At 37.8% G+C, this 21,753-nt stretch overlaps 1 protein-coding gene across 4 annotated transcripts; it reads left to right on the plus strand.

Annotated features, from left to right (window-relative positions):
* Positions 1-1,992: 1,992 nt before the first annotated feature.
* rxrba (retinoid x receptor, beta a) lies at positions 1,993-21,072 on the plus strand. 4 transcript variants are annotated; one of them, XM_028036937.1, is made up of 13 exons: positions 1,993-2,215; positions 2,981-3,129; positions 4,393-4,625; positions 5,169-5,322; positions 5,434-5,613; positions 7,667-7,687; positions 9,627-9,787; positions 9,959-10,088; positions 11,187-11,319; positions 13,459-13,494; positions 15,119-15,210; positions 15,343-15,448; positions 15,569-21,072. In XM_028036937.1, exons 2-13 carry the CDS (start codon positions 3,114-3,116, stop codon positions 15,714-15,716), a joined length of 1,410 nt encoding a protein of 469 aa, XP_027892738.1. In that variant the 5' UTR covers positions 1,993-2,215; positions 2,981-3,113; the 3' UTR covers positions 15,717-21,072. The 4 variants fall into 4 exon arrangements, with proteins under 4 accessions (XP_027892738.1, XP_027892741.1, XP_027892739.1 ...); XM_028036940.1 differs by lacking the exon at positions 13,459-13,494; XM_028036938.1 differs by lacking the exon at positions 7,667-7,687 and having other exon boundaries at positions 1,995-2,215.
* Positions 21,073-21,753: the final 681 nt, after the last annotated feature.

Here is a 21,753-nt window from a genome sequence, read left to right on the forward strand (position 1 = left end):
CCCACTCCTGCCCGACGTCTCTCTCCCTGGGCAACTCCAGAGTGGAAGTATGTCCAGCCCCTCTCAAGGAGACTGGTTCCAGAACCAGAGCCATGCGTCGAGGTGAGACCGACTATTTCTAGCCGGAACCTCTCGACCTCACGCACTAGCTCCGGCTCCTTCCCCACCAGAGAGGTGACATTCCACGTCCCAAGAGCCAGTTTCTGCAACCGAGGATCGGACCGCCAGGGTCCCCTCCCTTGGCCGCCACCCATCACACAGTGCACCCGACCCCTTTGGCCCCTCCCACGGGTGGTGGGCCCATGGGAGGGGGGGCCCATGTTTCCTCTTCGGGCTGAGCCCGGCCGGGCTCCATGGGTAAAAGCCCGGCCACCAGACGCTCGCCATCGTGCCCCCCCTCCAGGCCTGGCTCCAGAGTGGGGCCCCGGTGACCCGCGTCCGGGCGAGGGAACACCAAGTCCAAGGTTTTCCTTCATCATTGGGGTCTTCGGGCTGCACTTTGTCTGGTCCCTCACCTAGGACCTGTCTGCCTTGGGTGACCCTACCAGGGGCATGAAGCCCCAGACAGCATAGCTCCTAGGATCATTGGGGCACTCAAACCCCTCCACCACGATAAGGTGGCAGCCCATGGAGGAGTAACGTTTTGTGTTAAGCTATATAGGATTCCTTCATATTTCTTCAAGAACTTAGGAGATACAAGTAATTCCACTATTATATGGCCAGAATTGCAGTAATTATATTAAATCAAATAAAACTGGGTTTATTCATCTGTCTTTCGGCTTTATTTATTCCAGGAACTATAAGCTTGTCCGTTTTAAGTAATTGTAATACCATGTCGAGCCACTTGGGGGTGATAATGTATTTCAGATCTCTATTGAAAGAGACTAATTTTCATCAAGAATGGGAATATCCTGCTGAAGAACAAAACAGTTATGAAGAAAAACACATCCAAAAAACGTCAGCTATATTATTATTAGACATGTGTATTAACAGAAGGAGAAGCTATAAATAAATACAAAATCAGATTTAATAATGAACTTGACATTTTTTTCTGTGAGATTTAATTATTTAAACATATTTTTTAATGAATAAATTTTACTGACATGATTAAAATGCTTTCATTTGTGTAAAAAAATGAAATTTGTATGAATTCTATATTAGTGTCATATTTTCAAAATGCTCCATTTTAAATAAAATTACACAGAAAGCAGGCTTGCACTGTATGCTATTCTATATACAGTGAATTTGTTTGGAACATGTTTGGAAAAAAGGAAAATAAATCAGGCTATTTTTGCACTTAGATTGGGATATATCCAGTGTGAAATTTGATCCAAACAGAATACCTGCAACCCCTATAGAAACAAAAAAAATTAATTTAAAAGCAGAAAGTGAAGACTTCAAATATGTGGTTGAACTAATCTAATGGAAAATGAAAAAATACCATAGAAGTGTACCTAAAATATGTTTTATTTGGTCCCACATAATGTTAATTACACAATAAAGAGTGCAATCATTTTTTGAATTAAAATTATCATTGAGTTTTGTTATTGCAGCTCCTTCAGACTGACAGCATATGAAAATATTCAGCAAAACATTTGTGCAATTTATAGTTTTTCAGTTTTTTAAGTAGAGATGCTGCATTGATATGTTTTGGTTACTATTTGGTTTTGAAGAACTAAAATTCACCCCTTAGCCCTTTATTTATTTTTTATTATTTAATCATTGGACTCAAAACTAAAGTAAACAGTATGGATTAAATCACGTCATTTATGTGTTTACTCAGCAGCGATTATAGGAATATTGGTGCAATAAAACTCTGTGTATTGCATAAGAGTACACACTGGTTCAAGCAATAACGAAACTGATGAAGTCACCAATGTCCGACAATAACCTTTGGAGCTACTGAAATGCAAAGCTGAACTTGTCTTGACCTCCTGACCTCTTGCACTGGATGTGTCTCCCTCTCTCAGAGACATGTGAGGCGCATCATGACCACACATCCTCTCTCCGAAGGATGCTCTGTTGCTGTTGCTGTGATTTTCGGGGCCAATGTTCAGCTGTACAGGAGCACTAAGCCAAATCCTCCACCATCATCATGTTTTCATCGGCGCAGGAGGAGGGAGGGCTGAGTGCGAGGCAAAGTGGGGGGAGAGATAGACACACACCGGGCCTAGTCGCCACATCTTTTCATGCGAAGGAGCTGCGCCGTTAAACCGTCAGTAATCCGTTTTTATTTGCTGTAAATATAAATTTAGCTAATTCAGCTAGCATATATGCGAGAGAGTGAGACAGAGGCAGGACTGCCAGTGATAATCCGGTTTGTTCTTGTCTGTCCTGTTTTCCTCTGATCCACTTTAGCTATCTAGTTAGCTTGCTGGCTAAACATAGCTAGCTTACCTTGCCAACTTAAAACAGACTCTAATTTATGGTTTCTAAACTTGACAAGAAATATCAACTTTCTTTAAACTGTGTACCGAATGCTTTGCGTTTGATTTCACACTGAAAAATAAGTAAAATAAGTTATTTGTACGGCACAGTCTGATATTTTAAGTTTTCTTGTAACGTTAGCTTGGCTAGTTTACGAGCCCCACCGACTGGCTGTCTCACAGCAGCAGCGGTTTGTTCCCGTCGTCTGGGCTCCGTGTTGCTGTGAGATGTTTTAATCACTGTGATAAACGCACAATGTGTTACGTCAGTAACATGCTGTTAGATTAATATTGAGCTATTACAACCCTGTAATATATCCGGACAGGACGTTCTTGGCACCAGCTGAGCAGCTGGCTGCTTTTCAAAGCCAAAATGTAACGTTACACAAAATGACCAGAAAAAAATCAACAGATTCGCTTTTATGTCTTCTGGGAGCAGCAGATTAAGTAATCGCAATCATTTGCACAACTGTTTTACTCTGATTGCCGTCACTGAAATGTCAGCCTCGTATGTTTATTTTTATTTCTTGCTCTTCCTTGTGTTGGAATTTCAGACCCGTTTTTGGTTTCCCAAACCAACTACGGCCCGGGCCTCAGTCCGCGGTCTCGAGTTTGATAGTGGGCTGTTAGAGACGAAGGAACGCCGGCTTGACGCTGCCAAGCAGCCCCTGCGCCCCAACCACCATCATGGGAGACAGCAGAGGTGAGCAAAAAAACGACACAGATCTATTTATTTCTAATGATTTGTTCACGAGAAGCAATATTTGTATTAATTATTAAAAGTTTATACTTGCATACATATTAGTACCTGTAATAAAATCAGCATTAACAAAACCATGGTTATAATAAGACACCCTGGCAACACTTGCTCACTTCTCCAAATTATCATCCTAAAATAGCAAAGCGGGTTGTAACATGTTTTATTTTTAGAATTAAAAATTGTTTCATGATTTTATTTCGTTTGCCCAAATGTTACAATGTAAGCAACAATGTAATATACAACAATGTTATAAGTTTTTAGAATAAAAAGAATCTTAATGTTTGGGTCCAAAGATTAAAAAATATATATATATTATGTTTTATTTCTTTACTAGGAGTTGTTTTATAGCCGTGTTAACTCTAGAGTTTATTAACTGTCATCTAACAAAACTAACAGCTATGAATCTTTATTAGTGTATTATGAGTTTTTACTCATAATACACAAACTATAATAGTCAGCTTACAAGTGTTATTTATTTCACTTTATGAGAAATTAACTTTTGAAAGTATTGTGCTTGTTTATGAGTGTGAGCAGTGTTATAAGGACTGGTCTCGTCAGTTGATTCGTCTTATCAAAAAAAAATAAACAGACGAGGCAAAAACCAGCATAAAGCAGTGACAGTGCAGTCTAGACAGCGACAGATGATAGTGTCAACATTTTGAAGTGATCATAACAAACACTGTGGTGGAATTTATCATTGTCAAATCTGTCAGTATTTGTCGGTCTGACCTCTGGTTGTGTAAAATAAAATGAATAAATTCAGATTGTTGAAATGAAAAGATTTCTTAAATGTTGATTTTTGTTGTCCACTCTAATTAATTATACTGTAATTAGTAATTATACTGTTGCCATGTGCTGTTACATTTTTTGCCTGATGTTTAAAAAATGCATGTTAGTTTCAGAACCGCGTGGAAAATTTATGTCAGTTTGATCTTAAATGCTGTTTTGCAGTTTTTTATCTAAAACGATGCAATTTGGAAACTTCAGTAAATCATTTGATGGATCAGTTGAATAAAGAAATGTTTTTCTTATATTTTAAAGCTTCAGTTCATGATTTGATATCAAAATAGTTAAACTGTCAGTGATTTTCCACACTGTGTATTTTGCTTAAAAACCGTTCAGCTGACAGCAGGTTTCTGTTACCTTTTTACGTTGCACTTGTGTATGAAACTCTTTTACATTCTCTCTGTTATTTTTTCTCGTCAGATTCTCGCAGTCCAGACAGTTCGTCTGTGTCTTCCCCTCCCTCGGGCCAGCGCTCCCCGCCGCTGGTTCCGTCTGCAGCTTCCATGACTTCACTGCCACCCAACACCACCACAGGGGTCAACAGTCCCATCAGTAGCATTGGTTCTCCCTTTTCTGTTATTAGCTCATCACTGGACTCACCCTGCCTACCTGGCACACCGTCAGTGGGATATGGCCCAATTAGCAGCCCCCAGGTAAGCTAGGCTGTCAAGAAAAAAAAATGTATATCCAGTAATCTAATGAAAATCTTTAGTTTAGGAGATTCCAAAATATGCAAAATTAGATTTTTGGACAATTTTGGCTCCTGTATTTCTGTGTATTTGCCATTCCCTTTTCTCAGTATTGATTTTCCACCCACTAAATTATTACTCATTCCTTTTTTCCCTTCTAAATTTATCTTGAGATAGATATATGACACCTATATTTTAGGTTTAAACCTTTTCTTATTGTTTATTGTCAGATTTTTAGAGTGAGACATCAACAGAGGTGGAACCTAAAGGGATGGAGAAACATTGAATGGAGGAAAATATGTAACCATTGCTTTTAATACACCTATTTGCTACTTTTGTTGTTTTGGTTTGATGAATGTTCATGATCTGACTTTGTTTTACTGTATGATATGAAAATAGTTTGGGACAAAATGGCAAATCCAAGTTTTTAAATGGGGGTAAGAATAATTAATCAAGGATTAATCTTGATTAACAAACAAATTCTTTCTATTGTCTTTTGTCTATTAGATTAACTCAACAGTGACCATGTCAGGGCTCCATGCAGTGAGCAGCTCCGATGATGTGAAACCTCCTCTTGGCTTGAAGCAGCTGTCTTCCCACAGCCCAGGGCCAATGCTTTCTCAGAAACGCCTTTGTTCCATCTGTGGAGACAGATCTTCTGGTCTGTAAACCTCTCCAGTTCCACTGTTCTAGTGAAACGTGTTTGAAACATTTAAGAAATTTGCAGTTGTTTGACTGACTTTTTCTAACTACTTCAACGTTTGCTTTTCAGGTAAGCACTATGGCGTCTACAGCTGTGAGGGCTGTAAAGGCTTCTTCAAGAGAACAGTGCGAAAAGACCTAACCTACACCTGTCGGGACAATAAAGACTGCATAGTTGATAAAAGACAGAGGAACCGCTGCCAGTACTGCCGCTATCAGAAATGCCTGGCGATGGGAATGAAGAGAGAAGGTGAGAAAGCATCAAAAAGATCCAGAGACTTCCATTTATTCCAAAGTTAGATGTTCTGTTTCATAAGAAAAAAAGCAACAGAAAGGGACAGGTTTTAAATATATCAATAGCTTTCTTTTAAGCACTCTGGGGTTGGGATGTTCGTTCAGATCCTCTTCAATTTTTTTCGGTTTGTTTTTCTTTAACTTGCAGTTCAGTAGAAGAACACGTTTTGTGAATGTCTTCCACCCAAAAATCTTTTAAAATTATCAGCCTTTTTCACAGGCAAAGTTTTTTTCTGTCCTGAAATTATTTTACTGTTGATCAAAACCAAAAGTGTTTTGTTTTGTTTTTTTTATCTTATTTAGTTCAAGATTTTTAAATAACAAACAAAGTAAATAATCTTTGGGGTAAAGAGAGTCAGGAAGCTGCTGACGGGTCGTTTTTGGAGTATCAAAACACTAATGCTCGTTTTTTGAATATATCAGATAAGTTGTGCAAACAGAAAAACCTGAAAGTGCAGCAGTTAAACTTGAACACCCATGACTAGCTCTTTGAATAAGTATGGCACATAACCATTCTGCTTAAATTAAAGACTGTTCTGTATAAAACTCTTACTGTGGAATTACTTGTTAGTGAGTCTTTCACTATTTAAATTTTAAAAGTGAACCATAAACATTCAGACGTGGAACAGACTGAATGATTTACAACATAATTCGGGTTTTCCCTGCAAATCATTTCAGGGCCTTTCATAAACCAGTCCACCTGAGGTCAGTTCTCTTAAACTTAAGAAGTTTAAGAAACAATCAGATTACCCGTGTATTTTTATTATCTCAGTGTTATGCTAGAATTTCACACCAAGGTACAATTCAATATTTTGTGTAGCTTTATTTGACCTAAATTAATGATACTCTAGCCATGTAAAGTGAAAATGTACAGGCTAAAGGTCTTTATAGGAAGTTTTACTAAACTTTTTTCAACTCATTAGTTGTAATATTTGACAATATGTGATACCAATAAAAACAATTAGGGCTGCAGAATATTAAGATAACATGTCATATGTGATAATATTGATGAATGTTGCCATAACAACAAGATTTGTTTGGAAAAGATTTCATTTGGCTGGTGCCTTTTGGTTTTGGTATTGAAACGACTCGGTTGTAGTTAATTTATCACCTTTTTGCCATTTAAAACATTTTATTCTGCCTTAAACAGGAAGTGTCACTGGATGTATTGGTGCTAACTCTTAGCTAACTCTGTTGCTCTCCGGCCTCGTCTTTGTGATAAAATTTGTGACACAATATGCAGCCCTAAAAACTATCATTGCATCAATATTGACAGTATAGGTTCTTTTTTTATTTTCATCACAGACCTGGTCAATATTTAGTATTGTCTCTGTCAGGAATACATATCTTTTCATATCATTTTTCTCAGTTATTTTTTATAATTCTTTTTTTTTTCTCTGTATGTTTTAAAATTACAATAATTTGATCTAGAATGGCCCTCCCCGTCTGTTGCAGTTATTTAAAAATAAAATATATCAGATCAGATTATAATTAATCTTTGTTGCTCTTTTCTACTGAAAGAGACTATCACAATGTAGAGAAACAGCATTTCTGCTTTAATTGTCCTTGCAGTCACAGCAGCTGAATAATTTTTGAATGGTTCTGTGTAATCTCTGGTCAGTTTGTGGAAAACACTGATTGGTCTGTCTCTACAGCGCTGCTCTCAATTCTGACAGATTATAAATGAATCTGGCAATGTAGAACAACCAAGCATCACTTACATAATCTGTAATTTTTTTTTTCTGTTTGGGCTTGGATATTCGGTGTCTGTTTTAGTGCCTCTACCTGGACAAATGAGATGATGTCTATTTGATTGCTACTTGAGCAGCGTGATAAACAGAGACGTTGATATTCTGAAGGAAGGGGGGGTGACGTGTTTACAGTAGAGGATGGGAAGAGCGAGAGGGGGATGTGGGGTGGATGAGTCCTATAAACACTAACCCCTTGCCCCCTCTCTTCCTCTTTTGTGTTTCCTCTCGTTCTCTCTCTCCCCCTCCCTCCTTCTGTAGTGGCCAAGATGAACGACAGATGTAAGGAGAAGAGAGAGGGAGGGGGGTGTGGCTGTCTGTATGAGCGATCAAGGCATAGAGGCATATTACGCCTGCTGTCGCTTAGAAGGACCTCATTTAAAATATTTTTCCATAGCTTAATGCCAGGCCTCAGAGGCATCCCAGAGCAAGCCTTGAATGACTTCCATAGGTATTTTCACCCTTTGTGGACGCGCAGCTAGCCAAATATACAAACTCTTCTTTAATCATCCCCATTATTTAAAAAGCTATTCTACTCCCATCTGATTTCTGCACAATTAGGGCATATTTCCTGCCATCAACCACAGAGCCGTTCCACATTTGTTCAGAGGCTAAATGAGACTTTGATGCTTGTGGGGCTTTAAGTAGAAATGTTTAATTTTCTGCATTTTTTTTCTTTTATTTACGCTCATTTTCTTCGTTTGTGGCTTAGTTGCACAACATTTAATTTTCTCTCTCCATTTCCCTAGTTGATCAGAGCAGATTGTTGTGAAAGCAAATAGTTTTTTTAAAGCGCTTGCCTGAGTAAAGGCCACTATTGAAAGTGTTTAAGGCTGTGATTTCCAGCCTGGGGGGCGCTAGAGAGCTCAGAGGAGTTTTGCAATAAAAATTTATCACACTAAATCAATATCAAATATTACTTTTACACATTTAACTGATTTCAACCCAAGGGTTTTCGTGGAGTAATAATTATTTTCAATAATACATAAAACTTCTTGTAATCACAGTTTTAGGAATGTTTTTTTATTATTATTGAAACAGCATTCCTTGGGGGCATAAATCAGGATTTACCCTGAAACTAACAAGCAGATGCAACATCTTAAATCAAACATTATTTATAAACTGGAGGAAAAATATTGAAAATGTTATATTGGTAGCAACAGGACGTGTCTGGAGGATAAGATGATTCATTTAATGAATGTGTTTCTGCATCTAAACAGTCAAATAAGTTACTAGTGGAAAACTCCCTCAACATCCTTGTTTTATTGCCATTTTTACAGAGTATGTATATCAGAATACGTGTTGTACTGAGGACATTCAAACCATGAACTGCAATTAGGTTAATGAGGCCAAATGAACAGATTTCAGGTAATTTTATCACCCAGTACTACATTCACAACAGATAATTTATCTCATTATGTTTTGGAGGATTAAAATATCTGGACTATTTTGGGGATCAAATAAAATAAACTAGCAATTAGTGGTTTTTGTAATATTTTGTCAGTGGTAAAAATTGTGTACCGCTGCTTTAAATGGTTATTACTGATTTCTATGAAAATGTTTATTTACGGAATATTAATAATTGACTGCCGTGATTAAATTTCATATTATTGTGTGATGGATTTGTTGAGTTATTTGGCTGTTATGTATTCTGTTGTGTAACATAATGAGGAGGACATTGGTGAAGTGAATCAATTCCTTGATTGTAAATATAAACTCATGTTCAGGAGTTACATTGCTTCAGTTGTATCACATGTTTTTCTTGGACAATATTTTCATTATTTTGCAAACAAATAATTCATGATTTTAATGTTTAATTGTCTCCACTGCATTTGCACCAGTTAAAGTGGGTTGTGTGAATTAAAATTCTCCCAAAATACAGAAAAGTAAAAGAACAGAAATGTTTAATGTTTGACTGACTTTTGCATGTTTTCATGCTGATCCCTCTTTCATTTCTCTGCTTCTCTTTCTGCTTTTTTTTCTGATGCTGATCTTTATAAATCTTTTTCTTCTCGTCATCCACACATTTTGTCCATATTTGAAACCAATGCCCTTCTTTCTATTGTTTTCATTAATCTTTTATGTCCTTCACATTTTCTGTCCTACTTTCATTCACCCAATCTCCTCATCCTCATCACACTTTCTCTACTTTTCTCACCCTTTCCTGCAATATTGTTGATCCCGTGCTCCTCCTTTCCCGCTCCGATCCCTTGCTCTGCAGCTGTCCAGGAGGAGCGGCAGAGAAACAAGGAGCGCGAAGGCGAGGTGGAGTCGACCAGCGCAGTGAATGAGGAGATGCCTGTGGAGAAGATTTTGGAAGCTGAGATGGCTGTAGAGCAAAAGACGGAGCTTCATGCAGATGGAAGTTCAGGCGGAAGCTCTGTGAGTAACTACGATACTAGAAATTAAATCCTGAATTAATTATAAAGTTTAAAGATATTTAAAATGACTAATTTGTTATTCTTCTTCAAGTCTAATTAAATATTCCTAGGAGAATGTTCCTAAGAGTATAAAAATAAATTGGCTCTAATTTTCCATTTCTATACAATTCAGCCCAACGATCCGGTTACCAACATCTGTCAGGCAGCAGACAAGCAGCTCTTCACTCTGGTGGAGTGGGCCAAGAGGATCCCTCACTTCTCTGAGCTTCCTCTGGATGACCAGGTCATCTTGCTCCGCGCTGGTTAGTCTTGGTCACAACTGTAGTGTCATAACTTGATATTAGGAGGATTTTATCCTCTGTAGCTTAAACCTGTATCCTGGTCTTAAAATATAACAAACTGGTTGAAATTTGAAATGTGCTAATATACATGGTCGGGCCAAACACATTCATTAATATTTCTGTAAATGCACCAGAATCAGCATAAAGGCTGTTTCCTCTCTGTTGCCCTTGGACAAGTCATGCTTGTCCAAGGGCATGCTAAAAACGAACAAAGGTTTTACAAAAAAGGTTAAAAATTACATAACTACACACATTTTGTCAATATGAAATACAGTCAGTGCAAACAGCAAGCATAAAACAAAGGAAGCTCCAAAACAATTATTATAAAAAGTATAAGAAATAATTAAAGTTAATTTAATCCTTCATCTAGATGGCAAAACACAAGTGGCCAAATGGTGGGATTTGGAAAAAGTACTTATTATTCAAAATGTTGACAAATCTGATGTGTTATGAACCACTTATTATTTTTATTTTTTTTAATGCAACATGTTTCATATGTTGCTTCCTGACAGCAGGTTTTGTTTTTTCTCGTACCATATAAGAAGATGAATCCTGCAAATCCAATACAAAAACAATCCTGATAAACGAAATAATAATTTTCAAACAAATTTATTTAATAGTGGTTCAACTTTAAAATCTTTCCCATGCAGACACAAAAAAGGCACATCGTTATTTCACTCTCTCAATCTCTTTAAGTATGGATGAAACCGTCTCCAGTGTGTTCAGACTATACTTCGCAGATCGTCCTTCTAAGTTAAGGATGGTCACAGATCTTGTTGCCTTATTTGTGTAAAACCTGCCAGAAAGTCAGGTTTCTTTTATTTATTAGCAACTATTCTAACACATTTAGTTTTAGTAGAATTTAAAGTATTTCATAAGACTTTGCTGCTTTTAACCTTAAGACGTTGCTAGACATTATAATGGTTAAAGAGCTCTAGAAATGACTGGAGAAAGAAAGAAAGAAACAAAGAAAGAAAGAAAAAGATTCTTTAAGACAAACTGCAGCTTGTCTTAAAGCTGTAACTCAGTTCAGATACTGAGACGCCGACTCTCCAACAGGCTGGAATGAGCTCCTGATTGCTTCCTTCTCCCACCGCTCCATCTCGGTGAAGGACGGCATTTTACTGGCCACTGGCCTCCATGTCCACAGGAACAGCGCTCACAGCGCAGGGGTCGGAGCCATATTTGACAGGTAATTTACATATGCATGTATAGAAGAAAAAGATATGCAACAGTTAAAACATTCCTCATGATTCTACAGATATATGTATAAAAATACTGATAACTGGAGCAATTTGACATTATAAGTATATTTTTATTCAAATTGATCTGTACAATATTACTATCCCATACTAAGAGATCAAATTTAATATCCTTCTTTAATTTTATCTTGCAATTTAACAATCATTTGTCTCAATGGTTTTATACTCTGGTTTAGTGTTTAATGCTATTTTAGTTAATTAATTATTGACGGGGCTAAGTTCTTAGGATAGTATCTTCTCATCTTTGGTTGGCTGCAACTGCTGTGTTCTGCATTGGCTGAAAGATTCTGCTTGTTTTTTTTAAATTGTTTTTATTTTTTGTTCTGGCTGTCCAACTTTAGTGCATGCAAGGCGAGGGAAGCTGGTGGTTAATGCTTACCCATGAACATGCATGCCCATCCTGAGTTAGTGGCGTAGCACCCACTGTAGAATGTATTAATCCAATAATGATGGCTGGAGAATGGAAAAATACTAACAAATGAAGATTTCATAGCAGTTTCCTTAAAATGATTTAATTTTGATGTTAAGCGTGCAACCTGTTATTGTGAATGTTATAAAGCATGTGTGTGTTTTTAAGTTTTTTTTGTTTTTGGTATTTTATCTTAATTTGAAGACATTTTCTAATGCGATAAACCATACATAGTAGGTGATTTTATGATGATTACCGCTAAAAAGCAAGGCTTAGGTAAAGTACGGCTGTCTCATTTAAAGTGTTAAGAAGCTTTTATATCTGTTATCTGCTTCCATCCATGTATTAGATTCTTATCAGCCTTGATTAAAATGTATTGCTGCAGATGTCCGAACTTCTTAAAAAAATCTAAGTCTGATCACAACGTGTTAATCCACTGTCAATTACACTATAAATATTTAATTATAAATAGTTAGCTTTGCTGTAGATTTTAATGTTTTTATGTAAATCTGTTTAACTGGAAGTCATTCATTTTCTGCTGATAATTACCTCAAAACTCAGATCTCCTCCTGCAACTAGATTATTTTATGTGTGTTATGGTACATTTAATTAATTATGCATTTATCTATTTAATTTTTAACTTTTAACTCTCAATACTTAACGTTGGCAGCGAGTTAGTCATGTGATTCAGGCCTGTTGGATCAGAGATGCAGCTAAAGTTTTATTCAGACATTTGATCTACAGAACAGTGTGATCATCATCTACACTCTCAAATCTGATCCACCATATTATAAACAAAACGCTACTTTGTGCCATTTGACGTTTCGTAAACACACCCAGGTTGCATCAAGGCATCATATGTGTGAATTGTTATTAAAGTAATTAAAGGCGTTTTAATGCCTGACGTGTTTCGCCTGTTTAGAATAATTTACAACTGTGGCTTTAAAAGTAAATAGGTCTGTTTACTGTCATCATGAACAAACAAGGAAGGATTTGATTCTTAAACTTGCTTGTTTTTTGTGTCAATTAGAACAATTTTTATTTCTATTTTAAGTTTGATCACATCGCCTTTGGAGACATGAATTTTTAGTTTTAATTTTTTTGCCCAAAACCCCAAAAAGAAGTGGTTACTTTTTGACTCGCTTTTAAGTGCATTAAAAGGAAGAAAGAAGCACAACGCCTCCATTTGTCAGTTAAAATAATGTCAAAATTTATTTTCTCTATTAGTTTTAATACAGTATAGAACTACATCATGTTAAACATTTTAATTTATTCTTATGCAATACAGGATCAGTGAAACATTTGAAACATTTTCACTAGTCAGAGGATTCATCTGTAATTTTCTATTATTAATAATTTGAAATATGACATTTATCATAATCTCCTCCTCCTTACCAAAAGATATAGGAACATCATGATTTTGTTCTATTTACTTTTTAATTATTTTATAAAGCATTTGACCCCAAACAGCGTTCTGGTTTATGTACAACACAGCAGAAAATCCAGACAATAGATTTCAAATGAGTTCAGTCTTAAAGTGGTGAAGTCATGTCTAAGCATGGGCTACATGTAGAGGTGAAGTTGTCAGCACACAGGCAGAATACTGTAATGACCATCTGTGCAATGACATTGTAATAACGCATTGTGATTGAATACACAGGGCGAACAATGCTGAGGTTGGGGCCCTATTTGACAGGTAATTACTCCACTACACAAACACTTCTCTTGAACCCCTCCTCTTTGACTCAAAGTGAAAATAAACAGAGAAGTTGAGGCTTTAAAGCTCTTTCTAGATCGTAGCAACACTTTTATGATTCCTTGGTACAACATAAAAATCTGAACAGAAACTACTCAGCCTGGTCATATAGCTAGCTTGACTTTTTCTTCTTTTTATGGCTTTTATTGCATATGAACATTAGAGGAATGTTCTGCTCATCGTGTTTGACATCAGATGCTTTCTGAGACAAAAACAGCAAAACGGAAAAGAGTGAATTGGATTTTTTAAAGCTGTTGTTTCCAACATAGTAGTGGAGTCAAATGGTTTGTGTTTGGATGGAAATGATATTCCACCAGTCCTCAGTTCTTTTATTTATGCTACTTTACCGTGGAGGTTTGTGGAAATTGTGTTGGCCTGCATCAGTAACGCCACCTGTGATTGGGCAAACCCATTTCATCACATCAGTAGCATGTGTTTTTCATACGTTCTGGAAAATTTCCTCTTTCCTTCTTTTATACAACTAACTTCCAAACCAATTTAATCTACACCATCAGTGTGGATATAAACTATTAGTACTGTACTGTAATGGTGATTAAACAGTAAACCTTCATCCGGATCTTAGATGATCCATCAGTAAGTAATCAGACTCTAATTTGCATGACTTTGTTTTTCTGAATCCTTCTTGATGGTTTCTTTGTATTTTTATTACAGGTTATATTTATGTGAGATGCTGTTAATAAATTCTTACATTTCTCACAAAGCATGCTATTTAATTTTTTTGTTTATACATGTTGATAAACAAAATTGTGTTGAAATGTTACAAAGACAAGTCAGATGTTTCAGGCATGTTTTTGAACATCTTAGTTTTTGTGAATTCAGATGTCAGGAGTGGATAATACCTAGAATCCTAAATTGACATATTTTATTTAGCCGAAGTTAAATATGCACATAAGGAACATATAAAGCAAATTGTGAGAATATAAAAGCAGAAGGTTTCATTTCAGCTTCCATACTTAAAAAGTCAAAAAAATTTATTTTTATTTAGATATTACCAAGCAAAGTAAAAACAAACAGGAGTACTAAAAGCTCAAACTGAATACCAGCAGCAGTTAAAAATGTTGATCTCTGGATGACAAACTTGTGCTTAAAATAAAATTTGCTAAATCTAAATATTTATGTATTTAAAATGGATTTGTGTTACTGTTTCCTCAGCAGTTGTGGTCAGTTTCAGATTTCAACGTCTACATTATCAACCGTCACATTTTCTAGTAGATCTGTGTTTAAGCAGACCAGCTCTCAGGCGGCCGTTAGATTTGCCACTCTGGTATAAAACCTTTTTTTTTCCCCCTTCTTTATTTTCTTGTGCAGAACCAGCAGTTCAGCCATGCCATACCTAATGTGATAATCACTGAGAAGCAATTATGAATAACCTTCTGGGACTATGGAGTCTGTTTGTCTTAGAAGTAATTTCCTCCGTGTCTCATTTTTTAATATTCTGCTTTTTTCTTTCATTCTTTCCTCTACTTCTGTTCTCTTAATGAATTCCACCATTGTGGCATCCCGCTGTATGTATCGCCCTACTGCATATCTCTTTTCTCTTCAGGGTTCTGACAGAGCTTGTTAGCAAAATGAGAGATATGCAAATGGACAAGTCAGAGCTGGGTTGCCTTCGAGCTATCATTCTCTTTAACCCAGGTAAAGACTGTTATAACAAAACCCTCGTTAAAACAGTTAAAGACAGATATTCAGGTTATTTTACATGGAGAGGCATCTAAAATGGATTAAATTCTATGTACTGATTGTATATTTTTCTTCTCCTGTTGAAAGATGCCAAAGGTTTGTCCAACCCCAGTGAGGTGGAGCTTCTGCGAGAGAGAGTTTATGCGTCTCTTGAAGCGTACTGCAAACAGAAATACCCTGACCAGCAGGGCAGGTACAGTAAAACTTTAAACATTTTTAGACGAACAGAACATTTTTTACGGTTATTCATTGTCCAGTAAATTCAGTTTTCTGAGTATCTGATTTTTCATTAACCCATTTATCCTCCATTCAGGTTTGCCAAGCTCCTCCTCCGACTCCCAGCACTGCGCTCCATCGGTCTAAAGTGCCTGGAGCATCTATTCTTCTTTAAACTGATTGGTGACACGCCCATTGACACCTTTCTGATGGAGATGCTCGAGGCGCCTCACCAGCTGACTTAAGGGAGCCGCGTTCAGACCGGTCAGGATCCGACGCACACCAGGATTACCAACACGGCCTCCAGCGTCTGCTCGCTGGCTTCTCCTGCTGGGCCTCGCTAAACTGCAGCACCGCTGGTTTTATTCTGCCAGCTTTTACACCCAAACACACACACACACACACACACACGTTACCCGTCACCATACGCTTCATTATGTGTTCACGGACATACAGTCACACATGCACCTGCAGTTCTCCGAAACGGGATACCTGAACTGAAAAAAGAATCTTAACAAATACACAGAAAGAGCTTGAATTTAATAATTGCTAATGCTCACACACACACATAGACGCATGGATTTTCATTATTGTTTCCTCAGTTTTCTTCTACAGGAGTATTGACTCAAGAAATGATCCCACACATACAAGAAAAAATGTCTTAATTTAAATTAGACGTTAGTTTTCACATCTTCATCTCACAGTGGGATTTTGCTTCTGCATAACTGGTGATTTCCTTTTCTTTTCACTTTGGTTACTTACAGTTGCTGCTCGCTGCACCTCTGTCTCTTATATTCATAACTAGCTGGTTAGTTATTTATATGATTTTAGCTGAAGATCAGGTGCAAAGCATTTGAATCAACTGTCCAGCGTCACAACAAAATCTCCTTTTAAGGACTTGCAAACACATCATCAAAGCGATTTTATTCAATCGGGTAAACATAGAAATATTGTTTTTTTTTAAATAGTCATGCTGAAACTTGTTTGAGTTTCTATTTTGAAGTACTGTACTCATGAAATGAGCGCTTTTTAAGGCATTGAAATCTAGGAAAAGGGGGCTGGGTGTGCTTTGTTTAACAAGCGAAGCCGCTCCAACCCTTACGCGCACAGCGGGCTTTGTAAGAAAGGAAGAATGACTTGAATAATTTGTTTCTTTTATTTTTAAGTTGAGATTTTATCTCTACTTCGGCAGATGTTTGGCATTTTAAGGCGCTTGAAGCCTACAGGAAGTAAAGCTTCACGCAAAGATAAAAGTATTTTTTTCTTTTATCTTCTGTTCCCCGAACCTCTCTTCTCTTTTCTTCTTTTTTCTTTTCTCTTCTCTTTTCTTCTCTGGTGGTCATTTATGCACTTTTGTGAGTTGTAACTGTGTAAATGTTCCTGTTCCCTAAAAATGACCATCTCTTCCAAACACCTAAGATGAACTTGAAGGTACTAAGTGTAGGGTTTTCTCATTATTGCATATTTTTTAATCTTTTATGTTTAACCTGGTGAGTGATTGCTGAGTTTCGGTGCAGATGTTAGTGAAGCAGCCTTGTGGTTAAACATTTTGTCCGGCAATCTTGATGAGAGTCTGCCCTAATGACCAGCACAGATTTTACCCAGTGGCCATGAAAGAGGAAATTTTTCTCTGTGCCCTGAAAGTAATCATGTGGATAATTGGACAGCTTGTATCTGAGTGTGTGGCCTTCTGGTCAGCAAGTCAGTGAGGAAATAAATGCGTCCGACGTTTGACTGTTGAAGTGACCTTGGACTGTACGCTGAAGATGTTTGAATTGAATCGACGTGACTCTACTGTTGTTTTTTAGAAACGAGGTGCTGAAAGCTTTGCAACGAAGCATCAGTAGAGTTGGAAAATGTAAACAAGCTGAAATGATGTGACAGTGGAAAAAGTTTTAATCTCACCTGATAGGCGATATTGACTGTGGCGAGTCTGCAGATCCTGGAAGAACCAACGGTTTAAATGTGGTCCACACGCAATGAATGAATTACATAGGACCTCTTGAGTTGTGTTGCAATAATGAAATCCCTTTATGCTCGACAGTATAATGGAAATCCTACACCTACTACCTGTGGATTTGGACGTTTTGCTGCGTGTTGGCTTGAATCTTTTTGTACAATAGCTGTAAATAATACCAAAAAACGAACAGAGAAGTCATGCAGAAACGATGACCTGCTCACACTTGTGAAATACGTGGCTTCAAGAAATTTAAAGCTCTATTTTTTGCTGTTTATGAAACATCACGTTTTTATCTCTTGAAATCACGAAACATGAAACTGACCAGGGCCAAAACCACACCTCATTGCTGCTTTTTTGCACCAGCTTCTGCCAGTTTATTCCTGTCGTTCCCAGTAACTGATTGGCTGGATTTTTTTATTTTTTATCTTTTTTGTTGACATTAGCTCTTGACATCTACTGTGATTGAAATTTGTGAAGAACCGAATCAGTGAAAAAGTCAAATGCAGCTACAAAGTGTTTAGAAGAAAACCCTCCACACACCCTTGAATGTGAGCAATACTGGGAAACACAGATTTACTTCCCTTTCATGTATTTAAATAAAAAAAAGTGTTGATATTCTAAAGTATATTTAACCGCCTCTTTAGCCAACATTTAATAGAAATAAGAACATTTTGCGGTGTCATTCTAGTGAAGAGGTACAGCTGTCTTCTTCCAGGTGCTAAATCATCCATGGTCTTTTAAAGACCTGCACATTCACATCAATGCAAATACAGTATGCAAGAACACAGACAAATCAACCATTCTCCCTCTCTATTAGATTTATTCTGATCTCCATCGGCTTTGTTGTAGATTTTAAGTTGTGGAAAATGATTTCCAGCTGTGTTCTAGTAGAGTTTGGCTCTGCCACTCAGAGTCAGACCCGGTTTTAGAGACAAGCGTAGGAAGCTGCGGGGTTTTGCCGTCTAGAGACGTTGTTGGCGTCCAGCCCAGCAGATGACCCTGGTGTTCCTCAGAGAAGGTGTCCGGCCTCCACGTCGGTGTGATGCTGCGGCTGACCTGTGAGACAGGTGATTTATTTTAATCATGGGAGAAAGTTGGCGTAACTTTAACCTTGTTTCAGTTTCCTTTCATCTCTGCATACGTTTGGTCAAATTAGTAGCGTTTCTATTATTTGCGGAAAAAGTCAGCTTTTTATGCAACATTGCTGACTCGGACTGTTGGCAAAAGGAAAGCGAGATGAAGGTGAACTTATGATTTAGGTGAGCTTCCGGTGTCTGCCAGCCTTTTTTACTGTGTAGTGTAGAGTTTGTGCTTTAGTAGTGTGAGGATATGAGCTGATGCAGGTTTTGAGTGAGACTGATTCTGTAGCTGCTGAGCTTTTAGATCTGTGATCTAGATTAGAAACAGTCGGACTGAGGACAGAACCCGAGGAACCCAAAACGAGCGTCTCTTTATTTCTCCTCTCCTTGTACCTCAGTGGTGAAGCTGACTGTTGGATAACTGCCTGCATGAGTTCTGTCCTCTGACTGTTTGAAGCTTTTCCTTTTGGAGCTTCCTCTCTTGAATGTTTGAGCCTTCGGCTACTGCACAGCGTTCAGAACCAGGGATGAAAACAGTGATGAAGGCAAACTATTTAACACGACTCAGATGATTAAGCAGTTATTCTGCAACATTTGCATTATATTTCTGTCTGTTACATGATATTAATTAGGAGTAATTTACATTTCTCATCTCTCCATACGACATGTTTGTTTTGCTTTCTGTCTTTTTGTTATCTAGCTGAGAGCTTAGCTTTGAGTGATTTATAATCATACAGTGATAAAAGCTATAGACTCAGTGCGGGTTCTTAAGCTAAGTTACGTCCAGCTTTGCTGAGCAGGAAAACTCTTTAGCAGAGCTGGTGGTTGAGCGTTTATAAAATAATGTGTGGCCATGTTTTTATGCATTTGTTCATTAATCTGCAGCTACACGTTTTAACTGGCAGAAACTGTAACTTTGGTTGTGATGTGCTGAGTGTTGTTGGGTGAAATCGCGGGTTGTTGGAAGTATATTTGAATTTTTAAGCTGTTATGTTGACCTGAAGCTTTATTACAACAACCCGGCCTCCTGGAGTCCTTTTGCCCCATCTCAGCTGCCATAGCTACAGCTTCACTCACCCGCTTTGACTTTGCCTGGGAATAAATAGACTTGCAGCTTAAACCTCTGGTTGTTGGACTGCTTGAGGATGTGAAGCTTTTTCTTTGATGGGAAGCTGTTGTGAAGAGGATTCAGAGCTGCGTGTCTCTCTTTGCTTATGTTACTTGACGGCAGAGCTGCGACGATCCGCGATCACCGGGTGAGACCGCCGAATCGCACCGCCCCGCCCACAAATGTTTGTTATTGCAAGTGTGCACTCAAGGCAGGCGCATGCTGCCACCTTTTTTAGACTGTGTAGCAGCATTGCCGTCGCCATCTTTGTTACATTTTGAAACTTCTTGTGTTTTTATGAGTAAATATTTTAATTAAATACTTTTTTAATCTGACTGAAATTGATGGTCGTGCGTCGATTGGACACGAGGGTGGCGTTGTTGCACGTCTTCTGGAGCCAAGGCCCGTGCTGGTTTAATCAGAGAAGTTCAGTGTGTGCTATGCAGCCTCCAAACTCACCACCCTCACAGTTTTCAATCACTGCCAAGCTGTTTGCAGCCATCTTTAATGTAGGGCCACTAAGTCCTTGTCATGTGTGTAAATTGTGATTCTTGTGCCGCACAGTGAAGACGGTGCGCTAACGTTAGCCTAAGTAGTGCGTTTCTGAACAGAGGCCCTGATAGGAATGGAAATAGCAGCTTGTGTGGAGAGGGTGGACCTGGGCAGAGACGTAGACCAGGGTGTGGACCCCTCTGGGTGCTCAAGCTGATCATTTGGTGCTTTTTATAGGGTCCTACAACCTGAGAACATACATATGAGTGAAATACAAATAAGGAACGATTAGATAGGGAGAGACTAACCCTGGGCCTGATCTTCTCTGTTAGGTCGGTGTTGTGAATATTGTTGGGAACTATAACCTGTCAGAGAAGCAGAGAGAAACTAATGAAGGAACCTAACAGGAAGGACTGATTGAATATAGCATCTCTCCTGGAGGATGAGGGGGTTTACGGCTTGGATTTATGGAGCTCTGATCAGAAACGAGGGAGAAAACGGGGCAAGGACTTAAATAACTTGGATCAAGTGTTCAGTTATTGATTGAGAGAAAAAAAAAACTATTTTCCAGTAGATCTCGGATCTTCCTTAATCGTTTACTCTCCATCTTAAAACTTTCACACAATGCTCTTCGTCTTGTTTCTCGTCTCCATCTACTCTGACTATGCTGTCCACCTTTTCTTTGTTACAAAGTATTAAACAAATGCAAGAACTGACAACAAAAAAAATCAGAACTGAATTTGTCACTCTTCTGTTTGATTTGTCTGTTTCTCTCTCTTGTGTCTGTTCTCTGTCCTGTTTGTATTCTACTCCATTTTGCTCATGGAGCTGATTGACTATTGTGTGCTTTGGGGATTGAAAGAAGAAAAAAATATGAATAATATTTTTTTTTGTTCAGTCATTAATTCTGAATCTTGTTTCTGTTTGTTGTATAATGTCTGAGTAAAAGTTTTAATACTGTATGTGAAGTGTTTTTTGTTTATTATTCAGAGAAAATGCACTTGTAACTCTTATTTACAACAGAGTGTTAGGGCTACGCTAAGAAAATAAAAATAATATTGTGAGAATAGATTAATAATATTGCGAGAAAAAATTCATATTACAACTTCATTCTCGTAATATTACAACTTTCTTCTATTGTTTGACTTTATTCTCGTCATATTATGACTTTGTTTTTGTAATTTTGTTACTTTATTCTTGTAATTTAATGTTTTTTTTTATTTGTTCATAATATGACCCCAATACTCCGTCATACTTGTTATGTATTATACTAGCTGATCCGAATAATAATATTAGTAGAAAATACAACAAAACCACAACAATGAGAGAATTTACAGCTCATTTATTTCAGCGTCTACATTATAAAAACCTTCATTTGGTTCCTGGAGTGTCCAGGAGAAACGATGCGCTGCTCAGTCCAGCAGGACCCCAGGGCCTCAGCTGACCACTGCCACTGCACTCCCACCTATTAACCTCTAGAGGGAGCACTGACCTTTTCCTGATTAACTTCCACCATCAGTGGTCTGCTAACTCTGCTCCGCCTCCTCTTGTCTCCTCCCGTGGTTGTTTCTCCTCAGTAGCACCTGTTTGACTCAACTTCACCTTTAAGGAAGCAGCTCAGCTAAGATTGGAGTCTTTCCAGA

Source organism: Xiphophorus couchianus, chromosome 13 (assembly GCF_001444195.1).
Source record: "Xiphophorus couchianus chromosome 13, X_couchianus-1.0, whole genome shotgun sequence".
In the NCBI taxonomy this organism is placed as follows: Eukaryota; Metazoa; Chordata; class Actinopteri; order Cyprinodontiformes; family Poeciliidae; genus Xiphophorus; species Xiphophorus couchianus.

Excerpts from the sequence above, each read along its gene's own strand:
- rxrba (XM_028036937.1), top strand. Across the intron at positions 5,614-7,666 it reads GATGGGAATGAAGAGAGAAG|TGGCCAAGATGAACGACAGA; the intron begins GTGAGAAAGCAT and ends CTCCTTCTGTAG. Across the intron at positions 10,089-11,186 it reads GGTCATCTTGCTCCGCGCTG|GCTGGAATGAGCTCCTGATT; the intron begins GTTAGTCTTGGT and ends ACTCTCCAACAG.